The 15,283-nt window shown below is 33.8% G+C and overlaps 1 protein-coding gene across 1 annotated transcript in view; it reads left to right on the forward strand.

Moving 5' to 3' along the window:
* The window catches only part of LOC127229109 (prolactin-7A1), a 45,819-nt gene extending 30,953 nt beyond the window's left edge, over positions 1-14,866 (forward strand). Inside the window, exons 3-5 of the mRNA XM_051194112.1 lie at positions 11,360-11,467; positions 13,154-13,333; positions 14,535-14,866. Coding sequence (XP_051050069.1) covers positions 11,360-11,467; positions 13,154-13,333; positions 14,535-14,753 — 507 coding nt within the window. The 3' untranslated portion in view covers positions 14,754-14,866. The remainder of the gene's footprint in view (positions 1-11,359; positions 11,468-13,153; positions 13,334-14,534) is intronic.
* The last annotated feature ends 417 nt before the right edge of the window (positions 14,867-15,283 follow it).

A 15,283-nucleotide genomic window follows, 5' to 3' on the forward strand; every position in this document is an offset into this window, starting at 1 on the left:
AGAACCCCTCAATATAGTTACTGACTCTCAATACGCAGAGAGAGTCGTTTTACACATTGAGACTGCAGAATTTATTCCTGACAATACAGAATTAACTTCATTGTTTATACAGTTACAAGATACTATCAGAAAGAGGACTCATCCTATATATATAACACACATCAGATCCCATACGGGTCTGCCAGGTCCTCTAGCACAAGGCAATGATGAAATTGATCGTTTATTGATAGGAAGTGTGCTAGAAGCCTCAGAGTTTCATAAGAAACACCACGTGAACAGCAAAGGTTTAAAAAAGGATTTTTCTATCACTTGGGAACAAGCCAAGGAAATAGTAAGGAAATGTCCTACTTGCTCATTCTATAACCAAACTCCTTTACCACCAGGCAGTAACCCTAAAGGTATAAATAGGAATGAAATATGGCAAATGGATGTGTTTCATTTTGCAGAATTTGGAAAATTAAAATATGTACATCACACTATAGATACATTTTCAGGGTTTCAGTGGGCTACTGCTCTGAGCTCTGAAAAGGCTGATTCTGTTATAACGCACCTTTTAGAGGTAATGGCCATTATGGGCATACCTGCACAAATAAAAACTGACAATGCTCCAGCATATGTCTCCAGCAAATTGAAACAGTTTTTTGAGTATTACAAGATAAAGCACATAACTGGTATACCACACAATCCTACAGGACAAGCAGTGGTTGAGAGATCCAATCGTACTTTAAAAGAAATGCTCCATAAACAGGCAGGAGGAACCAAAACACCCAAACACAGATTACATAATGCTTTATTAACATTAAACTTTCTTAATGCTGATGAAAAAGGAAAAACAGCTGCAGAAAGACACTGGACGATAGAAAAAACTTCTGAACTAAATCAGCCAGTGTATTTCAAGGATGTACTGACCTCAGAATGGAAAGCAGGATATGTGTTACGTTGGGGTAGGGGTTTTGCATTTGTATCTACAGGAGAAGAAAAACTATGGATACCATCTAAGTTAATCAAGATCCGAGTTGAACAAGAGAAGCATCTTAATGAAGAGAAATGACAAGTCATCCAACAAACTAGGTCCTATGAGGTGTGCGGAGGCCTCTCAAAGGTAGGGGAAGTGTTCTGTTCTTGTTTTTACAGGAAAACAGAGAAAACCTATCATCAAACAGCCAAAAGACACTGAACATGTAGGTGCCTACAGAAGAGAAGACAGCTCTTCAGAAACAATCACTTAAGGAAGCAGAATCTGATATATGGAAAAAAAAAATATTTAATTGTAGTAAACTATTTCTATATAGAAATCTATTTCTCTCTATTATCTAGTATTCCTGAAGTCCCAAATTTTGTAAACCAATGCTGGCTTTGGAGTTGGATTTGGCTTTCCTTCTCTAAATTCAAGCATGTTGTTAAGATTAAATTCATGGTTTCTGCCTTAAATCAAGAAGCCAATTGGTGTAAGGCAGAAGAAACAAAATCTGGGGACTCATATCTTATGCAATTTTCTCTCTGAAATCCTAATTTTCTCACATACTTTTAATGCTTATTGTTGTCTTTCCCTAATGCATACCTTAAAACTTGAAAATTTTACTTTAATATTGATGTGTAACTTTTCCACAAGGAATAATAACGATTCCTAACAGCAGTCTTTGAACTTTCCGGAAAGAAGATGGGGCCCCACATCATCATTTCCACTTGACTCAACCTGATGCATCGGAACTACAAACATCACCCTAAAACCAGTTTGAGACTGTTTTGCTCGAGACAACTCATGACTAGCTAGCTGTAATGGTGCACCTTTTTATTACACCCTGGCCAGTTTCAAATAGAACTACAGTCAAGAATTTTCTGCCACACAGTGACTAACTACATATGTCACAGCCAGTTCTGTTGAGAAATTTGGTTGCTAAAAATTTTCTTCCTACAGGATCCATTGGAGCAATCATCGTCCCATTTCAGCAGGAAGTAATCTTAATATGACTACGCCCCCTTTCCCTACCCTTGGAAATTTGGGATAATAGTCATCGTCTTTGGGTTGGTTTTAGTTATTTGGGATTGGGTGATGCTTACACTCGGGTTTATCTTTTAGACAGGAATAGGGAATGGTGGGTAAAGGTATGGTTTAGATGGGATATAAGTAGATTAGCCTATTTCCTTGAGAATTTGAGTATGAATGAGATAGTATTTTACAGCTTACATTGTTATGTATTCCTATGTGGTAAGCTATGTAAAATTAAGTTTATATTTTGTTATATTGTGTTAAATGTTTCCACTTATAATATTTATGCACATTATTTTTTACCATATTCTATGTATGTATACTTTTCCTGTATTCAAGACATTTTGTATATTGATACAATTTGGGATATTTATCTTGCTGCCCTTTATAGTTCTACCTCTTGTCTTGACACTTATACTCTACCTCTATTTTAGGGATTTACATGTAGGTATATGTAAATAGTTATATTGTTTAAGTATTTGTTCCTGCTTTACTCAGGAAAGTTTTAATCAGTCTTTTTAGCTAAGTTCCCGAGTATTATAGATTATCTTCACTCACATTTCCTGTACCTATGAGATTAGTCAGATATAGATGCTTAATCTTCAATCCTTCATAGACATGCAGAACATGGCATTTAAATGTTTTAATATTAGTACTCCATTGACATGAGACACTGTTGCTCCTGACAGCACCGTGCATTTTCCCGAAAATATGTTGGACACTATTGTTGCTCCTGCTGGAGTTCAATCTCGCCTCAGCTAATGGCCTGTTGGGCATAGAATTGCCCCCACCTTGACCACTGATTTGGACATGCAGTCCTATGTGCTTGCAGGAGACAAATATAGAAGACTGCTTGACCTTGCCAAGTCAGGGTAAGACAGCCATTCTATTTCCCTGCTGTTGTTGTGGTCTGTCAAGTTCTCTTGGCCTTAGCCAAATCTGGGTGTACCAACGTCGCTGTGAGACCTAGGGTGACTGTTCAGGTGGCTTGCTGTTTCTGTCCTTGCTGCACCGTTTTGGAAGTTGTCCATCCGCATTTCCTGTCTACTCTAGTATTGTTATTTTCCTTCTCAGGTCTTGATGAGGTTGAAGATTAAACTATCACAACTATTATTCTCTCTTCCTAGTTAGATATATTAGGTACTAGACTTACGTTTTCCAGCTTAGGACAACTCTATTGTAAACTCCATTATGCCCTCACCCTAGGACTAGATATGTAGGTCATTTTGTTCTCGATTTTCCTTTTCTTAGAGCACACTTGTTATTCACTGTTTTGTATATAGTTTTGTATTAAGCCTAAATCTTTTTTTTTAGACTAAAAGGGGAATTGTAGTGAGGTAGTCCTTCTGTAGCACTGACCACGCCCATTGGGGGGTGGAGCTATGGGCGGAGGTGACCTGAGGAAGGAGGTCGGAGGGGGCCAGGAAGGCGCTCTCTTTCTGGCGTGAGTCGGACAGGAGAGGATCGGGTTGAATTTCCTGGTGTTCATCTGTCTAGGTTGTAAGTTATTTCTCCCTGAATAAACATCTATTCGGCCTATTTGTTTATCCTGACCCTTATTTACCGCAATAGAAAGAAGCCTAAAATAACACAGTATCTAGTTTCAACTTATCCATAGTCTCAAATTTATGGTCTTTTGTTTTTCAATTAATTGTGTTACATATATACACATATGTATTTCATATTCCTCTGAAATATATTTTGTTAAAACTAGAGAGCTGTTGTGCTTATCAAATATGCTATACAGTGTTCACTTTGTCCTGGAAGATATTAAATTGAGGTTTGATTGGAAACCTGATATATGTCAAAAATGGATAATATCACTCTAAGTAATGAAATTAAATTAAACTCAAGTGGTCATGGGAAATTAGAATCGTTTTTTTTTTTTATTTTTAACATTGTTCACAAAACTTTGAACCCACAGATATGGGTGATAAATAAATATAGCCATAGTGCTATCCCGGAGCCAGACATGCACAAAATTCTAGGTTCTGTAGATGAAGATGGAACCATTCTGTCATTTACTCCTGGCAAGTACAAACAATTTTAACTTCCTGCACCAAGAATGTGCAGTGGAAATGCCTACAGATAGTGGACAGTAATGACTCATGGGTAATAACTTCTATACAAATCTCCTTTCTCTCTACTGTGATCAAAGACCTAACAAGGGTGACTTTTCAAAGGAAGTTTCTAGTGGCTTGTATTTCATGTGGACACAAATCACTATATGAGGGGTTGTGAGATTGCTACATTGCTTCCACAATCAAGAAACAGGATGATAAATGTTGTTTCTTCCTTTCTTCTCTTCTTTTTTCAGACAGTGTTTCTCTGTGCCTGTCCTGGCACTTGCTCTATAGACCAGGATGGCCTCAAACTCACAGAGATCTGCCTGCCTCTGCTTCTCCGGTGTTGGGATTAAAGGCATGAGCTACCACCACCTTTATTTTTTTTTTCTTTCTTTTTCTCACTTTGAGTCACAGTCCATGAAATGGGGTCTTTAACATTGAAGGGAGGTCTGTTTTTTCAGGTAGCACCATAGTGAGAATATAGTATAGTGTAGCCATTATGGAAATTGATGGAGAAGTTCATCCAAAATATAGAAGTTCATATACATTATGACTAATTATACAAACCTTGGGTATATACCCAAACGACACTATACCCTATTACACAGATACATATTTATCCATTTTATTGCCATTCTATTCAAACAGTTTACAAACATTAAATGTTTCTGAATGAATAATGTTCCTATGACTTTGTGTTAAAATGTTCCAAAACAGTGACATAAGTATGTGATCCTAAACAAGACATAATGAGAGAAACACTTAACTATTCAAAGAGAAGTAAAAGTCTGGAACACAGATATTTTATTTTGCTAGGGCATAGAATTAACATAAGCTTTGATAGAGAAAAGATGTGTATAGTGATTTTCAACTTAATTTGAACCCTAGTCATAGCCTCAAAATAAAGTTAATAGGTCATATTGACTACTTACGTCACGAGTACTTTGCACTTCCTGAAGTTGAAGAGTCATATGGTCTTCTCCTTCATTCCTGATGTTACTTTTTTGTGCCTCCTAGCAATATTTGGCCTTGAGGATGGTTCACTGGCCTATATATGGGGTTGAAATACTTACTGGAGGTAGGACAGTAGCAAAGCAGCCAAGCTGTGCCAGGACTCCTTAGAGATGCCACTGTCTTTGTCTAAACCCAGCTCTTGTAAGTAATTCTTTCCTCATATTATTGTAAGTACAAAGGCTCTTGATTTACAAGATCATTTGGACAATTTACAGTTTCAGTGTCATTTTAAAAGACAGTTATTTGTTCATGCCTAATCAGGACAAATAAAATCAGAAAAGTATTGAGAAATATTTTCTAGTAATTGCTATAGAGAGCAAATATACTGCACATTCTTGGATCAGGGGTTGTTAAAAGGAGTCTTCAAACCAGGAGACATTATAAATATCTAGAGACATTTTGACTTTTTTAAAATGACCTAGATAGAAAGAGATTTTTTTTTTCATTTTCTAGTAGGAAGAGCAAGTATTTTGCTAATACGATCTAAGATCACTAGGGTGTGAAATGATCAAACTCCAAAAGACAAATTGCAGAAATGAGGCATTTGACTGGAATGAGTTAAAAGGAGGATTGCATATTGAATTTGTAGTAATTGTAGAAGGAAGAATATACAATGTTTTAGCTTTTGGATCTCTTTCTATGAGACGTTTATCTTGAATGAACTTAATCATGTTTTCTAATGTATGGAAGTTTTCATTCAAATAAAATGCATTTCAAAAGGGATATTATGGTAATATTACCTTTATTTCTTGATGATATTTCTAACTAAATGAATTGGTAACAAACATGAATTATATTTTAAGAGATAAAAATCTAGTATTATTAGCTCATTTTGCTCAAGTTAAACTATGGGTATCTTTCACTTGATAAATGGAAGGACTTCACATGTACTTAGTGTATACATGTATATCTAACATGCATAAGAAAAACTAGGGGAAGCGTCATGTTTTATTTTGATTTTTTTAAGTTTAGTTATACAATAAGAAGTAATCTTCCCCAGAGAAGAGCGTACCAATATTTATCTAATACCAAATGGTCAAACCTAAAATCATATGTATACAAATATTGTTATAATGACTAAGTACATTGTATAAATGAAGTTAATAAGATATACATATATGCATACATACACACACACCCACATATATGTAATAACTAAAGAAAAATGGTTGTGAATTTGAAAGAGGATAGGGACATGTGGGCATCTTTTAGATAAAAAAGGAAGGACAGAAACTATGTAATTATAATCTTAAAAATGAAAACTATCACTTAAAATTCACTTGAAATGTATTTATCTGATTTATTTTTGCTTTTAACATGTTGTGGTTTCATTGAATACTATGTAATCTTTTATGATGTATTTTAGTTATTTTTGAAGATTTGTGGTTAGTGTTTTTTCCTGTTAATGAATCTTAACAGTACCCTGATTTTATTTTGAACATTTTTAATTTTATTTATCTAAGGTTCTATACAAGATACAATTTTTTAAGCTTGTTCATTAAAAAAACAAATTTTTCAATTTTATAATAACATGATACTCCATCATCTTGAAAGCATTAATTATTGGTATTTTAGAGTTCTAGTTTTATCTACCTATAACAATGTAATTGGATTATGACACACTGACACTCTGTATTATCAAGAAAACTAATTTAAAACAGGTTGCTTTGTAGAGCAAGACAAGTAATAAAATAAATATTAGTGAAAGCTACCATGCTGTCCTTTAAAATGTAGGCATTGCACACTGAGTTTGGAACACTCATGTTTCTCTTTCCCATCTTTCCCAATGACTTCTGAGACTTAGGTGTTGGTTTTGTGCAGAGGAACAGGGAGGTTGCTCTGAGACTGTATCTCCTAGAAATATCAGAAGCTGCACCAACATGATTGCCTAATCATGAACTTAATAAAGACAGAAACAATAGACATACTAACATGTATGAAATGAAGCCCAGGAGGCCTCAACCCTATACAAAAAACTACAGGCAACTACAGTGAGAGAAATAGTCTTCCAAAGAGAAAAGCAGATCCATGGTTATCTAATACTAAATGTTCCTCCTTGAAAATCTTGTACAAGTAACATTACATGGGTTGCATATATATTTAAGATATATATATAGATATATATATATGTATATATATGTGTGTGTGTGTGTGTGAAATATATACACATATGTACATAAAAATTGATGAGAAAAAGAGGCCATGAACTTTAAAGAAGAGCAAGGAAAAGTATATGGGGGTATTGGGAGGAGGAAAGGTAAGGGCTAAATGATGCAACTATATTAGTTTCAAAAATGAAAGAAAAAATAATGTCTTGTAGGAAATGATTATTGAAAACCAGCATAGATTCTTCATAAATTCTTACAACACTGAACTAACAGACAATTATTTTAATTTTCTAATGATAAATTTTTTAAAATTATTTCTGATATCTAACTCAGACTGTGGGAAGTCACTAAGTTCTGACATTATATACCTGTGCAAATTTAAAATTACATTTTCACAGTTAAAGGTGCTTTTTAATTACCTCTGATATACAGTATAAAATCACACAGTGGAAGGCAGTGGTAAAAAGTGATGAAATTTGTTTTGATGGTTTTGGGTGAGTGTATCTGAATGCCTTTTGCTTCTGTTAGCAGGGGTATTTCTGCTGCTTGTGTCAAACTTCCTTTCATGGGAGATTGTGGCCTTTGTGCCTTTGATTAGCAAAGAGATTGATGATGATCAACTCTACCTCAAGGAACTGTTTGATCACGCCATGGTACTGTCTCAGAATATCAGTAAGCTCAACACTGAAATGCGCAGGATATATGTAAGTGTTTCACTTATATCTGCTTTATTTAGTTTTTCATAAAGCAACTTCTTTGTCAAAAACTGTCCTGTTCCACATTTATAGTTATGAGACAAATTACCTTTATACCTTACAAAATGGTGTACTACAAATAATATACCTTTCTAATATTAAAATAAAACTGAATTATTGAAAACTGAAGTAAGGAACATGGGGTGCATTTCCTGAAATCTTAAAAGACTTTTGAAGAATTCAATGAGTTTTGTACTCTTCCCTTACTTAGTTTTAATTTTTCTTAAATTTTGATTTGTGGCATAAAAATCCAATGGACTCAGCTGTGAAAAAAAAACTCTGACTTCCTTACCTTTTTTGCTAGAGGCCAGTTTCTGTTAGCATTTTTACCTAGTACACAGTAGATATACAATAGAGTAGACATACATTAAAGTGAGTCACATGGAATGGACGAAACTAATCTAAATAGGGGTGATATGTCAAGAAGAAATGCCAAACAACCACAAACTAATAAGTCCAACATTAGCTCCCCAAACTTTCAAGTCCTGGGAGTCCTCGTTTAAAGAAGTTCAAAACATGAATTTATCCACTTAGAATGCAAGTTTAGCAAAGGTGTGTGTTCTTTGTTCCTGAGAACTATATGTTGGTTAGTCAGTATCAAGTCAATATACAAGGCTTATATATTGAAATTTGCACCCATTGAATGTGTCTCTTTTTGCAATACATGTGCATTTATGGTGTCTTGTAACGTACTAGCTTTTTTCCCTCATCCTATCTCAGATCATCAGTGAGTCATCTGCAAAATATTTTGAAAAATTTGTAAGTACATCACTTACTTCTACCTTCTTTCTTCCAAGTGTTCATGTTAATGATGTTGTTTGTGCTTTGCATGGGGAAGTTTTAAGTAATATATATCCATGTTTCAAGTCATGTACCTCCAATGGTAAAACAAAGTGCCAGCACACAAAAAGTAGCATAAAATGGGGCAAGTTCCAGCAAATCTTTGGTTTGGAAAGAGTACAATGATTTTATAGGTTACTCTTCTTTTAAAAATTGTTGTTGCTTCTTTTAAAATATCTTTGTACTTAGAACATAATACTTTCATAATTGTGTTCAAGGCAAAAAAATCTGATTCCATGACCTTGCTTCTCTGAAGCCAGCCTCCATTGACATCTTTACTTAGCACACTGGAGACATCTAATAGAGAAGCACATTGCACTGAGTCACAAGGCATGAATGGAATGATTCCAAATTGTGAAAATTCAAGCAGAAAAGAATCATACAACATATTATATTCTCATAAACTCTAAATACTGAGTATCTTAAAGTTTTCTGGAGCACAATTGTATTCACTGGGAAGGCTAGATTACATAAAATAGGCTCTGTCTTCCTGAGGACTGTATAGTGTCTATTCAAGGTCAGTCAGGGTCATTGAGGAGATACTGCTCATGGCTTTAGTACAGAATTAGGTACTCAAAGAATGTTGCTTTTTCTAATAAACATGTACTCATGTTAACTATTTACTCACTATTTTTGTTGCCATTCCCTTCATCTGGGCTCAGATAACTTCAACATCGGAGTCATCAGATCAATTCGTAAGTGCCTCACTTCCTTCTTTTCCCTCACAAAAGCCTTCATGCTAATGACATTTCTTGGACTTACAAGAGAAAGTGTTGAGGATCAAATGTCAAGTAGCACACATCCCAGATGTATCATTCTATGACATTCTTGTACTATTACACTAGAAAGCCTCCACAAGTAAAAGGCAAAATGAGAATGAGCAAGCTGCAGGGAATCTGATTTGAAAGGAAGAAAGAAAGAAAGAAAATAAGGGAGGAAGGAAGGAAAGAGAGGAAATAAGGAAGGAAGGGAGGAAGAAACAAAGAGAAATTATTTGCACGATTTTCTATGTTTACTGCCTTTCTATTAAAAATTATTATTGCAACATGAAAGTGTAATTTATATTGGATAGAAAAGAACTCATACATGGATCTAGCTATTAAGGAACAAAAAATATTTTCACCGAGTTCACTGAAGATACCCAAGAAGATGGATGTGTATTGTAGTCAGTCGGGTGTAGGAAACAGAACCAAACAAATGGAAACTATGTCAAGAGGGAAGAAAAACACCAATTGGTTTTCAGAAACCCCCCAGTGTTAGGAATCCTATGAAGAGATGATCTCTAGTGTAAGAGTTAATTCAGAAGGGGATAATTTACAGGGCATATTAGGATCTCTTCTCTAGATGACTACATGTTGTCTGTTCAAGGTCAGTCAACATAAAGCATGAAAAATATAATGCTTCAGTAAAACAATAGCTATCAAGAGAATGTATTTCTGCATTTGTCATAGGTGTGTTATCATTATATTTTTGCCATTTCTTGATTTACAAGTTCAAAATTTAAGTATTACTTGAATAGACATACACATTTAAGTGAAAAGTGTTGTTTCTTATTCTTCATTCTTTACTGATCATTTTTCAAATTCTTGACATTCTTATTAATCCATTAAAACATTACACAATAGCTGATTATTAGTTTTAAGTAATAAGTTAGTAGTAAATATACATTTTAAATTAAGCTATTATTTTATTTAAAATATAACCTTTAAGATTGTATATTGATAAATATGTTATTAATTAATTAATATTTTGTTCTATTTCATTGTTTACTATTTCCTAAAAATAGTTTGTTATATCTACTTTTGTCAAACATGACACAACTTCAGTTAGAGTTTATGATTAATATTAAATCATACTGGCATATATATTCACTTATAGTAGAAAGAAAACATACAGTTTTAAAAGGGCAGAGTGGGTAAAAGTGAGGGAGGGAGGGAAGGAGGGAAGGAGTAAGGGAAAGAGAGAGGGAGAGGGAATGGGGATCGACATGTAAAATAATAAATAAAAATAAATAAATAAATAAATAAAATGGCCAGCTAAAAGATATTTATCAATTTGGATATTCAGAAACTAGGAAATTAATAAATATAAAAACAATACAGCATGACACTATGCCCACATTCTAGAGAAAAATGATCTCTAACACACTTTGAATTTGTCAGTTCTGTTTTTTATAAGGTTCCTTTGAGATAAAAAGATTTATGGTGAATAAAAAAATTAAGATAAGATTAAATATGAGAAAGGATTGGGGTGCTGATATTTAGATATGAAAAAAATGAGATTACAGACACAATTAAGAAGAAAGGTATCAAAATGTTGACACTGTTAAGTTGTTAATCTTGGATTTTATGGTGATTTGGTTTTTTTTTCCTTTTTATAATTTAAATTAGAAACTTTCTTATTTTATATATCAATCTCAGTTCTCCCTCTCTCCCATCCTCCCATGGCCCCATTGACCCATATCCAAGCCTCTCCATTTCTTTTTTAAAAAGCACACATCTATTGAGTACATTAATATTCTTATTGTGGATTTCTTGGCTTATTTTCCAGACATAAATTAACTCAATATTAATTTTTATTATACAGATGCTTGAGTTTCTCGGAAATCAAGAGTTACTAGCTAAAAATCTCATCTGCTGCCACAATTATTCCATCAAGACACCAGAAAATATGGATGAAGCCCAAATGATCTCTGTAAGTCTATAGTTTGATTCTTTTACCTAAATAGCTGAAACAGTACATTGGCTTTACTTTGTCATGCTGCAAGTTTTTGTAAGCATTGCAAGGGATGTGGAAATCAGACTCAGATGAAAATGGGCTGATAACAAACAAGGAAGAGTTATGATAGCTATTTTATAATAAATACACAAATGCTTAGTAATATTTTAACAGGTGAATAAATTGTCCGTTAAGAGGGTTTTGGTTAATGATATCTCACCATTAGACTTCACATAATAACAACTGCAACAACAATTGTGTTGCTTATATGTTACCAGTGAATGGCTCCACACTAGCAAATCTCACATTATTCAGTCTCTTGATTTTCATGACTCTTTTGATCCTACTTCTGCTTCTTACTTTTCTATCCATTTCCTCACAACTTTTGTGATCTCTTCTTTGTCTCAACTGTAAGCACCTGAACAAGGAAATGCTATAAACATTGTTTAAAGTTCTCAGAGTGAGCCAGTCCCTCAGATGTAATAAGAAGGTCTACATATCACTGCAGCTGTAATTAACAACTGTTATGTTCTTATGATTCTTTCCCATAACTTATCCTCAAACGAACTGATTTAGGCATTGTGTGAAAATAATAAGGCAAAGTGAGGGAAGAAAATGTATCTAAGTATGCATTCTAAGACTAGGATTTCACAAAGAGCTTTGTTGACATCATTACAATTAATACTCAAAAAAGCTAGCTGATGTAAGTGGAATGAGGCACTGAAAATTTTATGGAACTTGGGTCATCAGCTTTCTCTACCAGAATGGATGTTGGGTTCCAACCAATGCAAGTCCTCCCTCTTATTCATATGCATCAATCTTCCCAGCACCTTGCCAGAAAGGATCTGGTCCTTTCCTTCATGTGTTTTTCTTTTTTCCATCACAATGTCCACTAGATTTCACTCTACTCTTTTCATTGTCTCTATAATAGCTAAAGCTATTAGTACATGGAACATGTTTAAGTAGGAATGAGTTTCATCTAAGATTTGGAACCCACATGATAGTCAAAATTCCATTGTTATTCTTACTTATGTTTTTATTAAGGACAATGACATCCCATTGTTCTTTGCTTATATGTTTCAAAAATGTGCTGTTTTGCTGAAGGCAAGGAGAGGGTTTGTTCTAGACTGAGGAAACCATACTTACTAAGGTCAATTTGTCTACTCAGAATATTTTTACTAATACCTTAAAACAACCTAAAAATAAGTATGATTTTGAACAATCTACTTTATTTTGAGATGAATCTAAGTTAAATGTCTCACCATTTACTCTGTGGGAATCTATTTTTCCTGAATTAGAATACCTACTAAGCCACAGCAAACTCTTATGTTTCTCTAGACAAACAAACAAACAAATAAATGAAACAAAGCATGAAAGAGTTTACAGGAAGATCTGATGGTAGAATTTCATATGGAAAATGTATCATGATTGATAAAATGGGTAATTAGAAATAATAGATATATATACAATATTATGATGGCAAATTACAGGTTAATCATTTTTGCTTTATTAATCTGTATTATTTTTATCTCCCTAAACCATTCTTCCTTCCCACAAAAATAACAAATGGATATTTCACTTACCTATCTCACAAAAAACCCAAACTAACTGATCTTTCTTTATTTCACTTATTAATGTAATTGTTGGAACTTGGCTGCTTAGCTTGAAGACTTCCCCAAACTGATACTCAGTAGAGTACAGGCTTGGAATAGCACTGTTCACAACCTCCTGACCATACTCAGAAGTATGCCTGGAATACAGGATAATATCCTATCATTAGCCAAAGACATTAGGACAAAAATTGCCAAGCTTTTTGAGGACACCAAGAGTATAATGAGCAAGGTGAGTAGTGTTCTTACCTTTTTTTCCTCATTCATGAATGACTTCTCTTCTGCAATAGATATTACATTTTGAAAACCTCAATTTTCAAAAACAATATTTGGCACCCAATCTTATAAATATCCTTAGAAGTAAAAGATAAACACTAAAGTTTAATTTTTTTACTTGAACCGTACCTACAATTCTAGGCAGAATGAAATATTCCTGACTACTTCATTAGACTCTCTTAACACAATTACATCTTGCCAATAAGCATTCATTATCAATGTTAAACCTAAGTCTATGCTCAACCATCAAATCCTGTTGTCATTCCTCAGAGTAATAGATTTCATCTGAAATCAATTAAATGTAAGAAAATATGTGCACATGTCTTGCTTTTACTCCATTGGACAAAACTGATTTTTTTCCTTTTGCATCAATTATCAGTTGCAAATAACTTTTTGGTTAAAGATAAAACTATGTATTTACTACCCTGTTTTAGCCCTGGATCTAGTTTGGTTTGAGCTTGTGCAAGTCTTGTGCATGCTGTCAAAGTCTCTGTGAATATGTATGTATGTATGTATGTATGTATGTATGTATGAATGTATGAATGTATATATGTATCATACATTCATATGTTTCTGGAAGATGCTGTTTCCATGATGTCAGCTACATCTCATCTCAGCCACTTAAAATTTTCCGCCTCCTCTTCCATGTAGATAATGGATCCTTGAGGGAAGGGTTTGATAAAGACATCTTATTTAAGGCTGAGTGGATCAGAGTCTCTTAATCTCTGCACATTGCATAGTTGTGTATCTCTTATTAGTAACTATGTACTGTCAAAAGAAACTTCTCTAATGAGGATTGTGTTAGACTCATCTATGAGTACTACATTATTTTTATTGTTTTGTTCATTTAGCAGAATACTATTAGTATGTTTCCTCTATGTCTGTGACTTATCTAGTCATAGATTCTAAGCTTCATTAACAGTAGCAGGTATGGGTTCCATCTCATGGTATGGTGCTTAGATCCAATCATAGAATGGATTACTCCCATTACATTTCTTGCTACTCTTACAGGCAGGTATTCTGAAATAGATACGTGTATGCAAGAAGTTTAATATTCTTATTATTTCTTTAAATATAATTTAACATCTAGGAAGGAGAGGAAAAGCAAACACAAGCTGTGTAAATACTAATTGACTGATTATCATTTTGGTCACTAGGTTTACGGAACAACAGAAAATGTGGATTACAATCTCTGGTCTGGTCTTGAAGACTTTCAATCATCTGATGAAGACTCTCGCTTTATTGCACTTTGTAAATTATCATATTGCTTGCATGTTGATATACATACAGTTGACCTTTCTCTTATGCTCTTGAGGTGTGTGGTTATTGTTAATAGTGACATATGCCGATCCCCAAGAATTATACATGATTCATGATTTTACATTCTTTTAAATATTCTTAATTCTATACATTTTGAAGGTATGCTTTAGTATACTGGGTGTCTCTTAAAAAATAAACATGGTTTATATGACAAAGTTTGAAAAGAAAATTTGTTGGTATCTTTTATTTATTTAGTAATAAGTGTATTAATAGCTTTAAGAGGTTGGCAATTGGTATAATTCACAACTTACTTTAGAATCACAGAAAATCAATATTAATGTTGATATAGTTATTAGAATCATAGAGTAAATTCACAATTAAAAATATTTCCATGTTATTAAGTAATGGGGATATTAGAATACCTCTAGAAAGTAATTCAATTTACCAGAACTTATCCTGTTGGCCCATTCCATAGTTATTCAATAAGTTCTACAAGGCCAGGACACCCTGCTGTATCTTTGTTATGTCTTCTCTCTTATCCCTAAGTCAACTGCACTCACCACAATCCTCAAAGAGGACCATATGTTACCACACTCAGTAGTCCAGTTTAGTCTTAGGAATGATGCCCGTGCCTTCGCAACCTCCA

The sequence above is a fragment of the Phodopus roborovskii genome, unplaced genomic scaffold (assembly GCF_943737965.1).
Source record: "Phodopus roborovskii unplaced genomic scaffold, PHOROB, whole genome shotgun sequence".
In the NCBI taxonomy this organism is placed as follows: Eukaryota; Metazoa; Chordata; class Mammalia; order Rodentia; family Cricetidae; genus Phodopus; species Phodopus roborovskii.